A 21,384-nucleotide genomic window follows, 5' to 3' on the forward strand; every position below is an offset into this window, starting at 1 on the left:
CCAAAAAAAAAATCCAAATGGCATAAAACTATATATGCACATTCTACCAATGTCAATTTCCTATTAACATTAATTCATATTAATATTTGATATTATACCTAACTTCACAAGATCCAATAATTGGAGAAAACTGGGTGAATTGTATGTGAGACATAGTTTGGGGGGAGGGGAATAAAAGAAAAAAAAACTTTAAGATTCAGACACCAAGATCTAGCACCACAAAAAAGTACCATCTTTCTCTTGGAAGCACATTTCCAAGGCAAAACACAGTACTTAAAGTTTTAAAGCCCAGTTAGGCTTGGCATCCAAATTCATTCTCTCAATAAAACCAAAGGGCCAATAAAGAATATGTGGGTTGTAAGACTTTTGAGTGTATAGAAGGGATGGGGAAAGAGAGCTAAACAACTGTGCTGTTTTAATGTAGCTCCCAAAGTTCATGTGTAAGGAAACTTAACCCCACTGCAATGTGTTGGGAGGTGAGACCTAATAAAAGATCATTAGGCTTTGCCTTCTGCAACGGCTTAGTTTTGTCATCTCCAGAGAGGGGTTATCCATCACTGAGTGGGTCTGTGATAAGAGTAAGCTCAGTCCCCTTCTACCTTACTATCACCCTTCCATCTTCTGTTATCAAATGATATAGCAAGAAGACCCTTACAAGATGTGGGTACTCAATCTTGGACTTCCCATCATCCATAAATGTAAGAACGAAACCTCTGTTCTTTATAACTTACCAAATCCCATTCTGTTACAGCAGCAGAAAATGGACTAAAATAGCAATTATGGTATAGGAGCAAGACTTGCCTATTTATAAAAGCTAGCTAAATTTCCCATGAATTTATTCTTTAACTGACTTATTTTCTGAAATCATCTTCATATTTTGAAATCCAATGAAGTGCTGTCACTGGAAAACATTTGAAAAGCAGCCACTGTGGAGGGAACCTATCACTGTCAATTCAGTAAAAAAATCCTTCACTGAATTATTATGGCTTATAAGGCAGTAAGCTGAATGCAGTGCAGATGAAACACAATGGTATGCAAAATGCTCCTCACTTTTTCGACGCTCACAGCCTTAGCAGAGAGAAATATGTCCACAAAAGATAGATAGTAATACCCACCACTATAAAGACTATGATGTCTTCTCTCAAGCCATCTTCTTAGAATTCGTACCACATAGAAATTAAGCTAAGAATTACACTAACATGTGAGATTTTTTTTAATCTGCATCTATCCCAACACTGTATATTGTAACAAGATTCTTCTTGGTCAATATTGAATCTCCAGAAGCTCGGAGAAGAAACAACGAATGTATATTTGTTGGGTCAGTGAATAAACGAATGAGTAAATGAAATGTGTGTGAATAAAAGAGGTGGAGGAAGGAGAAAGACCGAGAATCAACAAAACAAAATATTGGCAGCCTGAAGAGTAAGGTGACTGGGAGAAATTTGAAAGTGACCACACAGAATATTTAACTTCAAGGATGTCTAACATCCTTAATTAATCAAACCCTAAATTGCTTTTATATAGGCCCCAAACAACTCCCCCTTCACACACACACACACACACACACACACACACACACACACACATCCCCAATTAGACAAAGCTTATCTACATCAACCAAGGCCTTATGTGAGTACTTTAAAAGAAAATTAAGGAAAAAAGGTAATGAAGGCTTTGCCAAGTTCCAAACCCTGAATTGTTGAAAAGGAGCAAGAAGCAAAGACAAGGGATGGTTGAGCACAAGCAGAACTCAGAGCAGAGGTCATTATGAAATGACCTGGAGCACACAAGTCCTGGAAGGGCACTGGATTTCCTAATTCCTTATAGGATGTTGGAAAGCTGGTTTAGGCCAATTTTACTTAAACTCAAAGGACTAAGACTTCATATAACATTTGATTCAGGAGGAGTCCTTATTTTTTTTTTAAGATAATGGGGCCAAAGCCAGCCACATTGGCACATTCCTGTAATTCCAATGACTCAGAAGCCTGTGGATCACAAGTTCAAGGCCAGCTTCAGCAATTTAGCCAGACCTGTCTAGAGATATAGCTCCATCCACAGTACAAAAACAAACAACAAAAAGATAATGGGGCCAAGAAGTAGTTTTAAAAAAATGAGCAGAGAAAAATTTTATAAAATGAAGTGGGAATTTTTATCCAGAAAACAAACAGTGGAGGCAAAGAAAACTCTAAAAGCAGTAAACAATAAGTAAGCTATGATTTATGTGATGTTTACCTGATTTTTTCTGGTTTGGCAATCATATAATCCAAAGACAATATTTCTCTCATCATCCTAAAAAAAGAAAAATAACCAGATGTTTATTAAATGTCATAGTTTAGGAAGTTAGGCTAACACTAGTTTTAAAACAAACCTGCAATAATTCAATCTTAGCAATTAAAAACTCTAAAGGAGGATTTTTTTTTCCAAGAGTGCAGAATAGAGAAGGTCACTTTCCTGGCTGCTCCGTTGCTCGAAACCAAGAAGGTGTAGACAGGCAGCTTCTCAGCAAGGTGAGTGAACAAAGGTGGGGTGGGGGGACTTTACTGGAATTTAAAACTGGACATTCAAATTAGACTAGGAATTCAGGAGGGTGGATATACTAAAATGAGGAAGAAATCCCTAGCAATACAGCTGCTTCTGGGCTGGAAACACCAGCCAGAGTGGTCCCTCCATGAGCAAAGTGGAGGGATAAGGGAATTAAAGGAACCCACATTTCTAGAAGACCTGAGGCATTAAGAGATCAAGGATATTGCCCGACTAAACTGAAAGGCATGCTGCACAATACCCTTGTTCTGGGAAAAAACTGCCATCTCTCCTGGTGACATGTGGAGGAAAGGAAGGAACCAGTTTGCAGCATCAGAGTGGAGGCCAGCAGCTAAGGGAAGCAATTCATGGCAAACCTGAGTTTGTCCCAAAATACAGGCCCAGTAAACATACACTACATGACATAGAGTGTGCTTAAGTGACCAGGAGAAAAATCAAACAAGAAGAGTGGTTTACACAGGGACAACTGGTCATGGAAACCCACCGGGCTCTACCCCCACCTCCAATCCAGCTGCTTGCAGGACAGGCTGGGAGAGAATTCAGAAGGGAAGGGGTGGGAGAGACTGAGTTTGGAGACTAAAACCCAGGACAACGAAGCATGGGCTTTTGAAAGTGATTTAGAGAACTAAGAATTGGCTCCTCTACCACACAAGTGGAACCCAGGAGAGATCCCTGGGGAATAGTCTTCCAGTGTAGACCAGCAATTACTGGGCACTATAGGTGAGCTGATTTTAAATCTCCGAACCAATTGGCATTCACCAAAGAGCCTGGAGCCCACCTAAGCCCAAACCCTGCCTCCAGGAATTCTACCTACAGGATTACCTCTTTCACTCGAGCAATCCAAAGGTAGAGCATTATATTCCAGACGACCCCACCTAAAACTACTAAGAATCTTTTGAACTCCAAAGGAAAGAATTCTTAACTTTTCATGGAGATGTTTTTTCCTTTTTCTTTTGTGTTTAATCGTGTTTAATGGTACATGGACATTTATACATACTCATATTTTTTTCCTCATTTCTAGCATTTTTGAAGCCAGTTAATGTTCATGGATCAATTTTTTTTTAAGAGAGAGAGAATTTTTTAATATTTATTTTTTAGTTTTCGGCGGACATAACATCTTTATCTGTATGTGGTGCTGAGGATCGAACCCGGGCCGCCGCACGCATGCCAGGCAAGCGCGCTACCGCTTGAGCCACATCTCCAGCCCATGGATCAATTTTTTAAGGACTCAGATGTTTGATTAGTATATTATAGTTTTGTTTTTATATTCTTAATTTTTTTAAATGTTTACTTTATATATATTCTCTCTTACCTGTTTCCCTTGATTCTGTTGTTCTCTTTTCTTCCACTAACAGCCAATCTCTATTGGTCTCTCTTTCACTCTTTAATTTTTTAATCTATCTTCTCTCCTCCTCCCCCATAATCATACTTCCTATATCTCTTCTGTTTCTTCCCTGTTCACCATTCAAATTTTTAAAATCTTTTGCAATCTTATTGTTTTTATTGTAGGCAATAAATGACCATATAATTTCTGTTTATTGTAATAATTAGCATTGTAGACATCATAGTAGAAACTATTTGGTTTAATGCTGCATATTGTTTGCATTGTTTGTTTTTATTTTTTGGCTCCTTCTAAACAATGAGGTACTGGAAACCTTCAGGGACACTAGAAGTTCACAAGGTAGAAACTCTACTGCCTCAGATACATATTGTTAGATGGGTAGACATACAAACAATATGAAAAAGTAAGGGAACAAATCACCCTGAACAAACCAATATACTCCAATAACAGAATCCATCAACATGACAGTGGAAGAAATGTCAGAGAAGTACATAGTTTAACTGATATGGAAATAGAAGAAGGTATAAGTAGTGAAATCAGAGAGAAAATACAGGAAGTGAAAGATCACTTCAATAAAGAGAGATTTTAAAAAAAGGAAAAAATCCTCAACATAAAAAAATCAATAACAAAATTGAAAATTCAATTGAAAGCATCACCAATAGACTAGATCACTTGTAAGACAGAGTTTCAGGCAATGAAGACAAAATATATAATCCTAAAAACAAAGTTTATCATGGAGAAAAGATATTAATAGACCATGAACAACTTCCAAGAAATATGGGATAACCTGAAAAGACCAAATTTAAGATTTATTGGGATAGATGTAGGCTCAGAGATACAAATGGACTCACTATCTTTTTAATTAAATAATATCAGAAAATTTCCCAAACATTAAAAATGAAATGTAAGATCAAATACAGGAGGCTTACAGGACCTCAAATATACAAAATTACAACAGACCCACACCAAGGCACATTATTAAGAAAATGCCTAACATACAGAATAAGGATAGAATTTTAAAGGCTGCCAGAGAACAAAAGGTAACATTTAGAGGGTAACCAATCTGAATCTCAGCTGATCTCTCAACCTAGACCCTCAAAGCTAGGAGGTTTTAGAATAATACATATCAAGCTCTAAAAGAAAAATTGATGCCAGCCAAGAATACCATACCCAGCCAGGTGTGGTGGTGCATGCCTCTCATCCCAGCAGCTCAGGAGGCTGAGGCAGGAGGATCACAAGTTTAAAGCCAGCCTCAGCAAAAGCAAGGCACTAAGCAACTCAGGAAGACCCTGTCTCTAAATAAAATACAAAATAGTGCTGGGGATGTGGCTAGGTGGTCAAGTGCCTATGAGTTCAATTCCTGCTACCTCCCCGCCCCCAAGAAAAATACTATACCCAACAAAATTAAGCTTCAGAATCAACAATGAAATAAAAAAATTCCATGATAAACAAAAGTTAAAAGAGTTCACAACTAGAAAGCCTACACTAGAACACATACTCAACAAGATATTTCATGAAGAATAAATGAAAAATAAAAGTGAAAAACAGCAGGGCTGGGGTTGTGGCTCAGTGGTAGAGTGCTTGCCTAGCATGTGTAAGGCACTGGGTTTGATTCTCAACACCACATAAAAATAAATAAAGGTCCACCAACAATTAATAAAATATTTTTTTAAAAAACTGAAAACCAGCAAAGGAAGGAACTTACACTAAAATAAGAGCAAATCAATGGAGAAAGCAATTCAAATTAAAAATCAGAAATAAATCAAATTGACAGGGAATAAAAATCATATCTTAATAACATGGACTATAAATGGCCTGAACTCATCACGAAAAGAAATAGACTGGCAGATTGGATTAAAAAGCAAGACCCAACAATATGTTATTTCCAAGAGACACCTTATAAGCCAAGATATCCACAGACTGAAGGTAAAAGGATGGGAAAAAACATATTTACATGGATCATGTAAACAAGCAGGGGTTTCTAGCCTCATATCAGATAAAGTGGACTTCACACCAAAGTTAATCAGAAGGGACAAAGAAGGACATTTCATACTGCTTAAGGGAATTATACATCAAAAATACATAACAGTCACAAATATTTATGCCCCAAACAACGGAGCATCTATGTATATCAAACAAACCCTTCTCAATTTCAAGAATCAAATAGACCACAACATAATAATACTGGGTGACTTTAACACACCTCTCTCACTACTGGATAGATCCTTCAAACAAAAACTAAATAAAGAAGCTATAGAACTAAAAAAATACAATTTATAATTTATACTTAACAGACATATATATTTCATCCATCAATGACAAAATACATTTTTTTCTCAGCAGCACATGGATCCTTCTCTAAAAATATACCATATCATAGGCCATAAAACAACTCTCAGTAAATATAAAAATAGAGATAATACCTTGCATTTTATCAGAACATAATGGAATGAAATTTAAAATCAATTGTAAAATAAAAAAATGGAAGCTACTCTAACACCTGGATACTAAATAACATGCTACTGAATGACCAATGGGTAGCAGAAGAAATCAGGGATGAAATAAAAAAGTACTTAGAGGTAAATGAGAATAGCAATACAACATATCAAAATCTCTGGGATACTATGGAGGTAGTGCTAAGAGAAAAGTTCATTGCATTGAGCTCATTCATTAAAAGAATAGAAAAGTCAACATCACTATAGTGATGTGGCCACATTCATAGCAGCTGGAGGCTATCATACTAAATGAAATAAGCCAATCCACAAATATCAAAGGCATCTGACATGCAGATGCTGACTCACAATAGGTTGGGGGGCAGGAGAGGTTTGACCAGATTGGACAGGGGAGAATGGGGGGAATGAAGGGAAGGGAGGAGGATTTGGAATGGGAAAGACAGTAAAATGAATTGGACATAACTTTCCTATGTTCATATATGAATACATAACCAATGTAACCTCACATCATGTACAACCACAATAATGGGAAATTATACCCCATGTATGTAAGATATGTCAAAATACATTCTACTGTAATTTTTTAAAAAGCTAAAGGAAGCTTGCTGTGCATATCAGAAAGGGACCAGGCCTGATTCAGCTGGCCATTTGGGCTCAAAGAGTTCAGAGGATCTTTATAGGACTGAGCATGGAGAAAGAGTCAATCATTTTGTATCTCCAGTAGTATCTTTAAGAGAATATTAGTGATGGCTGGGCATGATGTCACATGTCTAAAATCCCTGATACTCAGCTGCGACAGAATGATGGCAAGTTGAAGGCCATCCTGGGAAACTCAGCAAGATCCTGACTCAAAAAATGAAAAGGGTTGGGGATATAGCTTAGTGGTAGAGCACTCCTGGGCTCAACCCCCAAAATCACCAAAAAAAAAAAAAGAATCTATATAATAGATAATGGGATTGGGTTGAATAAGTCCATGATATTCTTATGAATACAATTTTTTGAATCATACAATTTTTAAATACACTATCCTTAGATACAACTTAACATTTTTAAACAAAAGAAAGTACAATGATATAATTTTCATAGCAAACTATGAGGATTTTTCTTCTATGTGTCCCTAGTAAAGTTATCAGTAAAATTAAATTTTCCCCAGAACACTTACCATTGGAAACACATTGTCTAATAATGCCTCACAAGTCCTAGAATATCTAGTTCTGAATAGACAAAAATCAAATTTAACATATCTTCAAAGACAAAAAATTAACAGTTGTCAAGTTTAAACATCTTGACATTTCCCTCTAGAAATTGAAATTGTTCTTTTACTCAAATTTTTTGAGCTTCAAATAATCACATTTTATCTTATTTTAAAAAGAAACATTTCTTAAGACTTCAAATCACTCTATTCTATATCACACACAAAAACAAGGGCCAGAGGTTAAATACCAACTCTTATCCATTACCCTTCTATACAGGAGAGAATTTTCATAGAATAACATAAATGGTTAAAATAGTAAATTTTGTTGCATTTACTTTACCACAATAAAAAGAGAACATATACATACCTTATAGTTATAAATAATATTTCCATTTCTTTCAACATTTAGTACACGTAAGCTCTCATAATTTGTTTCTAAAACATCTGAAATAAAATAATAGCCAGTTAATATTTAAGATGTTTAAATACGTAGCTAACATTAGTGAAAGAAGTACAAAGCATACATGCTGAGGATTCCATTATACCCAGATTAAAAGCAAGCAAACCCAATCTCACTTACTGGAAGTCAGAACAACAGTGACCTTTCAGGAAGAAGAAAGGAGGCAGAGATGGCATCACCCGAGGGAGGCCTTCTAAGGTGTTGATAAGTTTGCACACCTTGGGTACACAGATAAGCTCACCTTTTAATCTCTTACTGAGCTGCACACTTTATACTGTATACTTGCCTGCATATGTCACACCTAAATAAATTTTCAGTATCTACTAGTTTTTGCTTTATATATTTTGAGGATAAGTTAGGAACAAATTCGGAACTGGTATAGCTTCCTGGTGAATTAACTTGTCAGGCACACAGCTGAGCTTCCATGTGTCTCAGTTGTTAAATGGGATAAAAAAGAAAATAACAGTCAAGCCCTTAATGATTATGATGCTATATCCAGGGGCTAAACAGAAAAAGTGCCAACTTCTTTGTTGCATTTCCATATGGAAAGGTGACGTATGGTGAAGGATCAGGTGCATTAGCAGAGATGTGGGAAATTCTTCCTGTTGAGGGAGCAACATGGACACAGAAACAGAAGGGAGACGGGAAGTCATTTGGATTCTGAGTGTACTGACAAAAAGTTATCAAAGTTCCCTTCTTCCCCTTGTGGGAAAGTCTTTGCTGAAGACCCCCAAAAAAGAGGCCTCCCAATGAAGACACTCAGATCTAGCAAGGCACCTATGAACAGGTATGGCCAGGGTCCAGGCCTGCCTGCAACTCTCTTGGCAACTGCATTTCCTTGGCTATATGTCCAGTCTGATTTAGGGAGGACAGCTTTCCTGTGAAGACTTCCAGGTAAAGCCTTCCTTGTGATTGCACGTATTCAGGCCCGAAAATTCACACAGAAGTTTTGAACCAGGAGCTGAACTAGTCAACCACTTCAATATAAAAATGTATTTTTATCTAATAATTCTTTACTCCAAAGTCTATTTTACCTTATACTAATATACTACATCAGCTTTCTTCAGAGTATTGCTTATATGAGATAGCTTGTTCTAGCCTTTCATTAATGTTCCTGTGCCCTTATAAGTTATATATTTTATAAGTAGTATCTACTCGTGATCCCATCTGACAGTTTTAATCTTTTTTTTTTTTTTTAAATTTTAAAGAGAGAGTGAGAGAGGAGAGAGAGAGAGAGAGAATTTTTAATATTCATTTCCTAGTTCTCGGCGGACACAACATCTTTGTTGGTATGTGGTGCTGAGGATCGAACCCGGGCCGCACGCATGCCAGGCGAGCGCGCTACCGCTTGAGCCACATCCCCAGCCCCAGTTTTAATCTTTATTTGGAATATGTAGTCCACTTTCATTTACCATAATTACTGACATATTGGGTTTATTTTACTATTTGCTTTCCGAGACTCACTTGTTTTACTCTTTCATTCTTCTTGATTAATCAGTTTATTATTTCATTTTCCTATTTCCTCATTAATTTCATATTCTTTTGCTATTCTTTTATTAGTTATCCTAATGATTTTGAACATTCTCAGTATTATGTTTTAATGTTATGTGGTACCACAAAATGGAAGTGAAATTTCATAAACTGTTAATGGAATATAAATTGAAAAACTGTTAGCAACGTTTGTTGAGGCTCAACATATGTGACTCAGCAATTGCACTTTATGTGAATATATGTGTGTGTGTGTGAAAATATATATATATATATATATATACACACACATATACACATACATATATTCAACAGAAGTACATATGTTCAGCAAAAGACACATGTTTATAGTACTATGGTTCAGAATAGCCAAAGTAAAAATGCCAAATATCCTTCAAGAAAGAATAATTGTTATGTCCAATGTTATATCTCATAATTAGAATGAATTAGCCTATAACAATATAAAACTGAGAAAAATCAGATTCCAAACCCCAACCACTAATAAAAATAATAAACTATATGATTCAATTTAAATACAGACTTCAAAAACAGGTAAAACTATAAAACTAATCTATGTTGCTGTATAAATGACAGCTGAAGGGAGACATGAAGGGTCCCCATGGTGCTAACATTCATTCTTGCACCAAATGCTAGTTATGTGAGCTTCACTCAGAAAAGTAAATGAGCTGTGCATTTGATTTTGTACTTTTCTGTACAAAAGACATTTTGAAGGAAAGACTCTTTACACAAATATTTACAACTGGCCATCTTCTAAAACTTTTAGGATAGCCCTAATTGTACAGTTAAAGGATTCAAACATTAGTGGATACAATGTTAATAACTTGTTGGGTAGAAATGCATATTTTCAACTTGCTCAAAGCTATCCAAAAAACTAAATTGCTTCACTCATTTTTTTCTATACATTAATACTGCTTTTAGATGTTAAATTATGTTGATGAAAAATTATAATATTCAGATAAGACATGCAAAACATTCTATAGCTCAGAGCAAAATTTTGTATTCCCGATTTAAAGGGGGAGAAAAGGAAGGTAATAAGGATAACTGGTAAGGACATCTGCACTGAGCTAGGAAGCATTTAGAGAGGGGAAGTATAGTTTCATTAACTTCAATCATCCTGAGAGCCCTTCTCCACCCCTCATAAGCAGCAGCTGTGTGGATCTCCTAGGGGTGGGGCAAAGAGAGAGGGAAGTTTATATATGTTTTTTTTTCAACATATATTGAACTATCATACATGCTTTACACTAATTTTAATATAAGGACAACCATTTGGCCTCTTAGCAGTAAAATAATTGAAACATATTCTGCTAAATAGCACTTCCAAATTCAGAGTTCTTGTTTCTAGAACATCCACACCATGTATACTGTGTTGCAGGCCCATTGTGTGATAACACAGTTGAGTTCCAGTGAGAAGACACTTGATCAACATAGACAAAGTGGGACAGACTCATCTTAAATCTAAAATAGGTAAGCAGAATGATGCGCAAAGTGTCCTGTATCAAGCTTACAATAGGAAAATGGGTAATTATTTAAAAATCCTTTTAAAGCAGATTTTGTAAACATCTAAGGAGAATTTTAGTGAGTTCCTTTTGATCCCACACATGACTCAAAACCTCTGGAATGCAATGTGTCAATATCTTGAGAAGTATTTTTTTTCTTTCAAGATTATGAGGTTGCTGGGACAGACTTGCACAAAAGCACACTTAAAAGGTTTCAGCCAAGATAAGAAACTCCTGGTAAAAAGTCTTGGTGAGAAAAATCAAGGTTTTTTTTTTTTTAATAAACACACCTATTTTCAAATTACTAAAAAAAAAAAAAAAAATCAACAAATGACATCTTTATTCCATTAAACCATTAACTCTCAACTCTAAGACAGAAACAGAGAAGTTCTTAAAGAAACATTGGTACCCCACCCCCAGGCTCTAACCAAGATATTTTCATTTTATTGGGCTAGTGTGTGTTTATTCCCTGCGTGATTCTAATAGAATCCTGGATTGCAAACCAATAAACTATATATTTATGTTACATTTTAAGCAACATTAGACAGAAAAACTAGGACCAAAATATGATGTAACTATGGTAGAGAGGGTTGAAAAAAAATGCCTTCATGGAGTACATTAAATAATGCCAACCCTGCAGTGAAGTGCATGGCTCACATCTCTAGAATATTTGAAACAGATTTGGCAATGTTGGAAATCTAGAGACACACCATTAACCCACTGGCCCTTCCTTCCTAGATTAGTTTGCTCATGTTTTAAACACACCCTATTTTTTTAAAGGGGTGTTCAATAACCTCTTTGCTTATTCATTATGACTCTTCTCTCAGTAGTTCATTTCTGGAAATTCCAGAAGAGGAAGTTTAGCAATTTCAAATGAGGAAATGTGATTTTATAGTTCAATGTATTCAGTGTTCACAAAGAAAAAAATGTAGCATTGATAGATGAGATACTTACATAAGTAAACCTACCAAAGGTCAGTACCTAGATATCCAAGGTATTGGGAAGTCATAACTCATGTAAAACAGAAGCTGGCTTTCCAGGTAGTCTCATCCATTTCAACTTATTCTTTGCCAAAAGTGATTTCACTTTACAGGAAGGTGCATCACAAATGCATAAATTTTATCCCAAACTGTTATACGAGACAAAAATAAAAGTATTTTTTCTTTCCAACAACAATACTTGGGGCAGAGGGGAGTCATGAAGGCTCACACAAAAATCAGAATTAGTTACAAATACCTTAGATCAAGAAGTAATGAAATAGCCAGGTATGGTGGTACATAGCTGTAATCCCAGCAGCTTGAGAGGCTGAAGAACTGGGGATGTTGTTCAGTGATTAAGTGCCCCTGGGTTCAATCCCCAGTAACGCGCCCCCCCACCACCAAAAAAAAAAATAGTACCATACTATGACACCCTTATTCTGTAAATAATCCCCATAAATCCTCAGGCTCAATATGACCAGATATTATAACTCCTAAATAGATGAAGTAAATATCATGTAACTTATATTTTATATTGTGAATGAGAAAAAGAATCGTACACTTAATTAAAAAGCAATAAAAAGAGATGAGAATTAGGAGATGAGCAAAGTAGGGGAGGGAAAAGTAAATAGGAAAGACAGTGGCAAGAGAATTGTGAAGGAAATGAAAACAATGAAACTAAGGCAAATCCTGGTCTCAAAAATCAATCTGAGGGTTCACAAGAGGCAACAGAAAAGCTTACTCTTAAAACCTAACAAAACACATCGCTTTCTGGCAAGGATGAATTAAAAAAAAAAAAAAGTTTTGATCTAGTATATCATAAATCCAGAACTAATCAGAGAAAATACATACGAAAGAAGATCATATTCCCCCCCCCAAGAATTATATACAGATTATCCCTGATTTATATTTCAATTTATTATTTTTTACTTTACAATGGTGCCAAAAGCAATATAAATCCAGTAAAACTATACTCTGAATTTTGATGTCCTGGGCTAGCATTATGCAATAGGACACTCTCTTGCAATGCTGGGCAGCAGGAGCAAATCACAGCCACATCACAAGAGTAAACAACCTATACCCTACATGAACTGTGTTGCCAAGCCAGGATGTTCAGTAGGTCAAGCATGTTAAATGCATTTTCAATTTACTGTTTTCAACTTATGATGGATTTATGACAGTCCCCATCATAAATCTAGAAACATTTGTCTATATGAAATTTAAACCTTGGAAATTTATATTAGACCTCAGAGTCTTAAAGATTAGATCCCTCCCAAAAAGGAATTAGGCACTAGATCCAAAAAATATGCAAAAGGTATTTTATTTATACCAGAAATGGTTAGAAGATGTGATGCTTTTAAATGTGCCATTTATGGAGATCAACAAAGAAATTACCTAGGAATAATTTAGCAAGAAGTGTGTGGAACCTTCATGAAGAAAATTCTAAGACTTGAGAGTCACTTAAAAAGATCTAAATAAGTAAGCTATCTTTGTTCATAATTGGAATGATTCAATATTGTAGAAATGCCAATTCTCCAAGCTGTATAGAGACTTTACAACTCAAAAAATTTAATAGACTTCCTGGTGCAATCTAATAGGTAAATTACAATATATATATATATATATATATATATATATATATATATATATATATATATATATATGAAAGAGCAAAAGACATAGAAGAACTAGGATGCTCCCAAAGAATACTAAGGTGAGGGGATTTACCCTACCATTTACAAAGGCTCATCATAGTTATTATTAGATGGTGACATTTCAAGTTGAGACAATGGAACAAAAAGAATACAGATACAAAGACCTCCACATACATGGAAATGTGATGTCTGTCAGAGGTGGCTTTGCTGTCAGAACAGAAAGACTATTTGGTTTGTAATACTGATGCAAGGAGCTATTATATGGAAAAATAGTAAAATTGAATTCGTACACCATATCACACAAAAATTCTGGGTGGAAAAAAAAGTGCAAAAAGCTGTAATGCTTTTTAGAAATTAATGTTTTAAATGTCTTCATGACTTTTGACTATGGAGAAAATTCTTTAATGAAAAGCACAAATCAAAGAAAAAGACTCATAAATTAAGATCCCCCGTTGGAGCATATTGACATACACCTGTAATCCCATCTTCTTGGGAGGCTGAGGTAGGAGGGTTGCAAGTTCAAGGCCAGCCCGGGAAATTTAGACCCTTTCTAATAATAAATAAAAAGTCTGGGATTGTAGCTCAATAATAGAGCACTTGCTTAGTGAGTGTGAAGCCCTGGGTTCAGATTAGTATTCTTTGTTGATCAAAGGCACCATCAATCACACACACATACACACAAACAACTAACAGATCGAGGGAAAATATTTGCAGCACAATCACGAACAAAGAACTAGAATCCAGAATACATTTAAAACCGCCTAAAAATAATTTTTAAAAAATCAAATAGAAAGATGAACAAAAAGATGAACATTTCATAGAAAACTCATAGTCAATAGCGATGCTCAACTGCAGAATGCAATGAAATAACATTTAGACCAAGACTAATAAAAAAATTTTAAATCTGAAATTTTAAATCAATTTAAAATTTACATTAAGAACTTGTCAGGATACAGTGTCAGAAAAACTTCTGAAACATAAAATTAGGGTGTTCATGAGTATAATACTTTGGAAAAACAATTTGATAATACCCAGGAAAGGTGAAGATGGGCATAGCTTATGACTTGACCACTCCACTCTTAGATACACATCCTAGATTAATCGGCAACTTTGTGGATCAGGAGATGTGCACAAGGTGGTCAGTAAACACACTGACTGTAATGACAAACCCAGAAACCTCCCAAATGTCACCCTCAAAAAATGAATAAGTAAAAGCTGGGCTTCCTAGCAAGCACTTAGACAGTTCAGTATGTGTTTACATGCTGTCCTTAGTAGGTTGGGATTATGACCTGCAGAAGGAAGGAGTGGGAAGCAGAGGGACTGAGCTGCCAGCAGGCCAGGGGCAATAACTTCCAATGATCCCCCTTCGGGGGGTGTCTAGAACTGAAACACATTGCCAGAGTTATCCCAGGTGAAGTCAAAATGGTTGGCGCTTTATACCCACCTTAATCATTCCCTGGATGTGGGCCACACTCAAAAGAGAATGAAGCTAGGGGAGGCATCCCTGAGGGAAGTGACCATACTCACAACACCCAGGAGAAGCTCTTCCTTGCAAGGACAATCTAAGGGCTACACCTCCATGTCCACCATGTTTTTATATATTCACACAGAACTGTATAGTGGTGAAAATTAATGCCCTAAAGATAGCCAGTCAACTTGACTAAATCTCACAATACTAGGAAGAGGAAAAAGCAAAAAGAAAACAGTTTTCATTTTCTTGAAGTTCACAGACCAAAAAAAAAAAAAGGTTGAAACTACAAATATTAAAAAAAAAAACTATGATATAAATGTTTAAGTAATTGTTACCTCTGGGGGCAGTGGTAAGAGATGGAGAAATAGGATTAGATAGAAACACACAAGAGTCTTCAAAAGTCCTGAAGTTGTTCTGTTTGTAAGCTGGATGGCGAGTACATGGGGTTTTAAAAATTATTATTTCTTTTATATAATCGTTTTGATTTGAGAATCTTCTCTCATTTTATTTCAGAGAGAGATCATTTTTCCAAAGTTCAACCCAGAACCAGTCACAGATGCAATAACTAAGTCTATTCTCCTAACTCTTTGACTCTGTTGACTAAAATGTTGTAGTCACCAAATTCCCATGGTTGATTTAGCCCAACTCCGTGGCTATTTTGCCATGAATGTCATTTCATGAGAATTACTAGACACCACTACGAAAATTTTTTTTGTATTTGTTGGTGTAGAAATAGTAAAATTTCAAGTTTAGAAAGCAAATGTGCAGAAAGGAGACCTTAGTGTTCTAGTGATTCACAATTTATTTGCAAAGCTGGGACTTTGAAAGGAAAATAATTTGTACAAATGTTTAATAATGACCATACTAGAAATAAAGTAGAATTCCAGATTTCCCTGCCAGAGCAATAAATTACAGTAGAAGAAGACCTGACTTATTTTTGTTTTGAGTTACTATCAGAGGTAACAATTCTTTTAGTATAACAGGGTTAATATCTTGCCTTAAAGGTGCACTCAAAGGGGACAATACTACCAGTGTCAGAAAAACTAGCATTTCCAGGTAAGTTTACCTTTGAAGATCCAGGGGTATCCTTTTTTCAGTGGAACATCATTATACATGTTTATAATTCTCCAGATGAGTGAAAGATACAAGGAAGCCAAAACTCCTAAGGCACACACAGCTTTTCAATTACAACATATCTTAACTGAAACACAAGACTGTGACATTTCACACTTCACCTAACTTTTCATTTGCAGTCACTTGCCATTTAACAAAATAAGGTGAAAGTTCAGAAAGAAAGGGCTACTTTATATTGGAAAACAGATTTGGAACTGCCTGTTGTATCTCAAAAAGTTAAAATCTTCAAAAAAGAAAAACATTTTAGATATTCAGGAGACTTTTAAAATTATCTTCTTCCTGCCCACAAAATGCAAAGCATTACTAATAATGACACTGCCAGCAAACTCAAACCAGAAGCTACACCAACAAGACTCCTTACTTGGAACTAACAACATGCCAAAACAAGGAAATCTACAAACAATTGTGCTAAGGCATAAAAGAATGTAAAGATATGTTGTAGTAAACAAAAACTTTAACCAGAGTTTAGAAAAAAGGAGTTGTAGATATGGGTAATTTGACATCCCTCCCCCACAAAATATACTTGCAGTCTAGTGTTTAAGGAAAAAAACAAAGAGAGGCAAAGCATAGCTAGCAGTGGTAGCATAGGCCTGTAATCCCAGAGATGCTGAAGCAGGAAGATCACAAGTTCCAGGCCAGCCTCAGCAACTTAGAGCCTCAACAATTCAGTGAAACTCTGTCTCAAAATAAAAATTAAAAAGGATTGGGGATGTAGTTCTAGCTCTGTGGTAAAGCAGACCTAGTTTCAATCCCAACATACACACACACACACACACACACACACACACTCTCTCTCTCTCTCTCTCTCTCTCTCTCTCTCTCTCTCTCTCTCTCTCTCTCTGACGTGGACAGCTCTTACATACAAGGCACCATTGATTTGAAGCTGAATTCTGAATTTAAACCCCAAGATGCAAGTTTACAAGCAAACTTTCTTCCCCACATTTTTTTACCTGTGCATTATAGTTGTCCAAAATGATAGGATTTGTATAAGCAAACAAGAAAAAAAAACCTGGGAAATCACAGACCTCCTCTTTAAAGAGATCAATGCTAGGAAGGATCAAAAGTCATTTTTCACGCTGTCACCAAAATCAAAAGACATTTGTGGCCCCAACTGTTGGGAATGTTTGTGCCAATTCACACTGAGGAAGCTAGGCCAGAAGGGGAGCATCACTGGTCTCACTTGGCTTGGCGCCTGCACAGGTGGTAATGCTGGATGGCCGGTAGGAAGAGCTAGCAACAGCAGGCTCCAAGTTCACTCCTCTCTGCCAGAAAGCAAACTGCTGACCCCTCTCACTTCACATCCGGAGTGGCATGTCCCCTAAGTCACCTAACTCTGTTGAAAAATGCGACTCAAAAAAATTACGAACTTTTATTAAAAAGAAAAAAAAAAAACGGAAATCAGTTCCCTTTAAGGTAATCAATGCCGAGAAGCCTCAGAAAAAAATCACACCTGGGGACAAACTGGGCAACAGTTGGATAGCTCTGTGCTGGTCTTCTTGGTAGCCACAATTCATCTTTCCGTTCTCAAAACACACAACTTGCACGAGCCTCCGATCTTGGCAGAGCCCCCACTCAGCTGATGGGAACCTTCCTGGGCAGGTGAATGCTAATGGCAGAGAGAGGAGCAGCTGCTCCTCCACCCCCTCCACCACCAACCCCCCCCCCCACCCCGCCAAGTGATAACTCTAAGGGTACCACCAGTGTCCCCGGTCTGTCTGCGAAGGGTGAACTACTGTGGGCACCGAGCAAGTCAGACGCTAGGGACAGAGGCAGCGCACCCCAGCCGCGACCTGGCGGAGGCTCTGCGCCTCCAGCCCCAGCTTTGCCCAGCGACTGGCGGCGAGAGTGGCACAGCCAAAGACGCCGGAGCTCCAGGGAGGGAGGCTCACCCTTGCGCACCAACCTCCGCCGGCTGGCGGAGCCTCGGGGTGCTCCCCGTCGGGCTGGTGCCCCTCACTCCACCGCAGCCCGGGAGTCCTCTGGGTACCAACGACTCCGACTCCACTCCCCCAGCGGTCCCCCGCCCGGGTGACTCGCCCCGGTCACCTTCTGCCCCAGCGGCCGCTGACGCCGCCCGCTGCGCCCGCAGCCACGGGAGCACGTCCTTCCGGAGATCGAAGTCAGCGGCCAGACGGAGAGCCATCGCCCGCACGCGGCCCCGGGGCGGCTCTGGGGACCCGCGCCGCGGACATTCCCGGCCCTGGGTCACCACCTCGCCCTACCCCAGAGACCGCCCTCTTCTTCCTCTCCCCCGCCTCCCAGGCTGTCCGCTGCCGTCCGCTGCTTTCGGTTCTGGAGCGTCCCGGCCTGAGAAGCCCCGAGCACCGCCTCCTCCCGGCCAGCGGCCTGCACCGAGGAGTACGGAGGCGCCGGGACCAGGCCCGCCCGGGCCACTTGCCCTCGGCGCGCACCCTCGGAGCCCAGGACAGAGAAGCGGAGATTTGGGGGGGTTGTAGGTCCTGCCCAGGTGGCTAAACCAATGGTTTCCAAACGCTGCCGCACGTTGCTGTGGAGACTAGGCATTTTTCTACTTTCGCTCCAGGTGATTTCACTGAACAGCAAAGTTTGGAAACCACTAGGCTAGGGAGAGCTGCGTCACCTGAGGAGGTTCAAGGTCGCCACTGTGGCAGGGGCAGCCAGGGTCTTGGATTTCTTTAATTCAGCTCAGGGTGATGGTGTTTTATTCGTGGTGTTTAGGTAATAAGTGGCAGCTGGAAGCATGTGAAGAACGTGAATTTTTTTTAAAGACAAGGTTTTGCTAAGTTGCTGAGGCTGGCCGAAAACTTGGAATCTTCCTTTCTCCGCCTCCTGGTGTGATTGTATTTTAAGAGAGACACTGGAAACTGTTAAATGCTTAACACAAACAGGGTCTTCTTTGCCTGTTAATCCCTACACTACACTAGTTTGAGGAAGCTGGATTATCTTCGATTCCCCTCTGCAGAGATTTGTTTTTAAGAAGTGCTCTTATTTGTTCGGGAGCACCTGTCATCTTGGGCACCTTTCCATCCACACTTCCCTCTGCCTACAAATAAATCCCGTGTTACCATAATCTGGCCATCCTTTAGTTTTCTGTTGGTTTCAGCATGCAACACTGGTAAATTCAGTGGTCGCTGTACTCTTGGCCCTGTCAGACCCAATCCATCCTAAACATCAATGTCAGATTATTGCTTTCCCTAAAACTGAGTTAGCCTCATGTCTACATGCAGAAGACTGTGAATTATTGCCCCAGGATAAAGTGTCTTTCCACCCAGAACTTCAGCTCCCAGAAGTCCTCTGATTCCTCTCTCCTTCCTCCTAGCAAAATCTCCAGGTCCTTCCAGCCTAGCTCCACAGAACCTTCTCACAACTTCAGCTACAAAAACCTTCCCAGAACTAAACTCCTAGAGTGGCATAGGTAGAACACCTCACTTGACAATTGGATAATGCCATGAACATTGAGTCTTGGGATAGCCCCTCTGCCCCTATGAAGAGCTAACAGCATTCTGAAGATGTTCAACAAATTATGGAAGAATGAGTAAATACTAAGAGACTAAAGAATTACTTTTTTTCCTTGTTTCTCAAAGTTGGAGTCTGAAAACTACCTGCACTGAAATTATCTGAGGCACTATCTTACGATGCAGATTACTGGTGTCTAGTCTAGACTAGGGCAAGGCCCAGAAATGTACATTTTAGCCAGAGCCTCAGTACCTTAGTCTTGCTATGATTCAAAAACAACTCAATAAATGTAAAAAAATAATAATAATAAAATAAAATCTAGAGACACATTTCTCCGTGGGGTTACTGGATGATCTCAGATAAAACTCCACTAACTAAAATGACAAGCAGGAGGATTTCCATATATATATGGAAATCCTCCTCTTTGTCATTTTGCATGGAAGTTGAAGAGAAATCTAATGCTAATATTAGCTATGAATAAAAGGATACATCTGGTGTAGTGGCACATGCCTGTTATCCCAGCAACTCAGGAGGCTGAAGCAGGAGGAGCACAAGTTTGAGGCCAACCTCAGCAACTTAGCAAGACCCTGTCTTAAAATAAAAAGGACTGGTGGTATAGCTCAGCGATAGAGGGCCTCTGATTCAATCCCTGGCACCAATACATAAATAAATAAAAACTTAAAAGGGGACACTAAAGACATGAGAAACTACCATTTCATACCAAATGCAACTCGAGGACTTTGTCAAACAGAAATGTCCTCACTTGCCAATTTTTTAAATTCGCTGTTTTCACTAGTTTTTGCAGTTAATTTCTATTTTTGTCAAGCAAGACCAATTTGATAGTCATGCAATAATGATATAATGAATGATATAAATTCTCTTTAAAATTAATTTAAGTTTAAAAAATTGTAAAGAAGTTCCAAAATAGTAAACAAGATAGCAGAAAGAGGGGCTCAGGTTGTGGCTCAGTGGTAGAGCGCTCACCTGACATGTATGAGGCATTGGATCCGACCGATCCTCAGCACCACATAAAAAATAAATAAATAAAACCAAAGTATTGTGTCCATCTACAATAACAACAAAATCTTAAAAATAAGATAGCAGAAAGATGTGACCCAGATCACAAAGATGCTATATGAGTGGCAGAACTTTGGCGATTAGAAGAGAGACTGATGAAGGATTACTTAACTAGCTTAAAGTTGGTGAAGGGTTAATAGAAATATGCTGATGGGATATGTCAGCTCTAGTGAAGGCAAACTAGAGACTGTAATGTCCTTAAAAGGCTGCCTTTTAGAGTCATGTAAGACTGGAACAGGCTTTTAGATGAAATAAAAAATTTCTGCTTTGGGGGAATTTTAAGAGTAAACCATCATCTTCCTTAAAATCAGACAAGAAAGAATTAAAGACTTAAAGATCATATAATCAAGGAAAGCCCTGCTGAAAAAGGTGTCTGGTTTGCATGGTACCAGGTTGTAGCTTCTGACTGCTGGTGTTGATGTTGGTCAGCATCAGCAGACAGATTAGAGGAAGCTTCAGTTACTTTCCAGCTGAGGTTTCTAAGTATTGAAATACCACAGATTGGGATGGAATTCTTGTACCACGTTGAGAAATCACCAAACTTGGATCTTACACTTTTCTTAAAATAGCACAGATTCTTTGTAAGTTCATCTTGAATTTTTAGATTTGAAGGAAATGGCTGAGTATGGTGGTGCATGC

The 21,384-nt window shown here is 38.1% G+C and overlaps 1 protein-coding gene across 1 annotated transcript in view; it reads right to left on the bottom strand.

Moving 5' to 3' along the window:
• Positions 1-19,984, bottom strand: part of Gsap (gamma-secretase activating protein) — a 97,237-nt gene extending 77,253 nt beyond the window's left edge. Inside the window, exons 1-3 of the mRNA XM_026384945.2 lie at positions 18,271-19,984; positions 7,899-7,975; positions 2,233-2,289 (exon numbers count right to left, since the gene is read on the bottom strand). Coding sequence (XP_026240730.2) covers positions 2,233-2,289; positions 7,899-7,975; positions 18,271-18,376 — 240 coding nt within the window. The 5' untranslated portion in view covers positions 18,377-19,984. The remainder of the gene's footprint in view (positions 1-2,232; positions 2,290-7,898; positions 7,976-18,270) is intronic.
• Positions 19,985-21,384: the final 1,400 nt, after the last annotated feature.

Source organism: Urocitellus parryii, chromosome 3 (assembly GCF_045843805.1).
Source record: "Urocitellus parryii isolate mUroPar1 chromosome 3, mUroPar1.hap1, whole genome shotgun sequence".
NCBI classification, from domain to species: domain Eukaryota; kingdom Metazoa; phylum Chordata; class Mammalia; order Rodentia; family Sciuridae; genus Urocitellus; species Urocitellus parryii.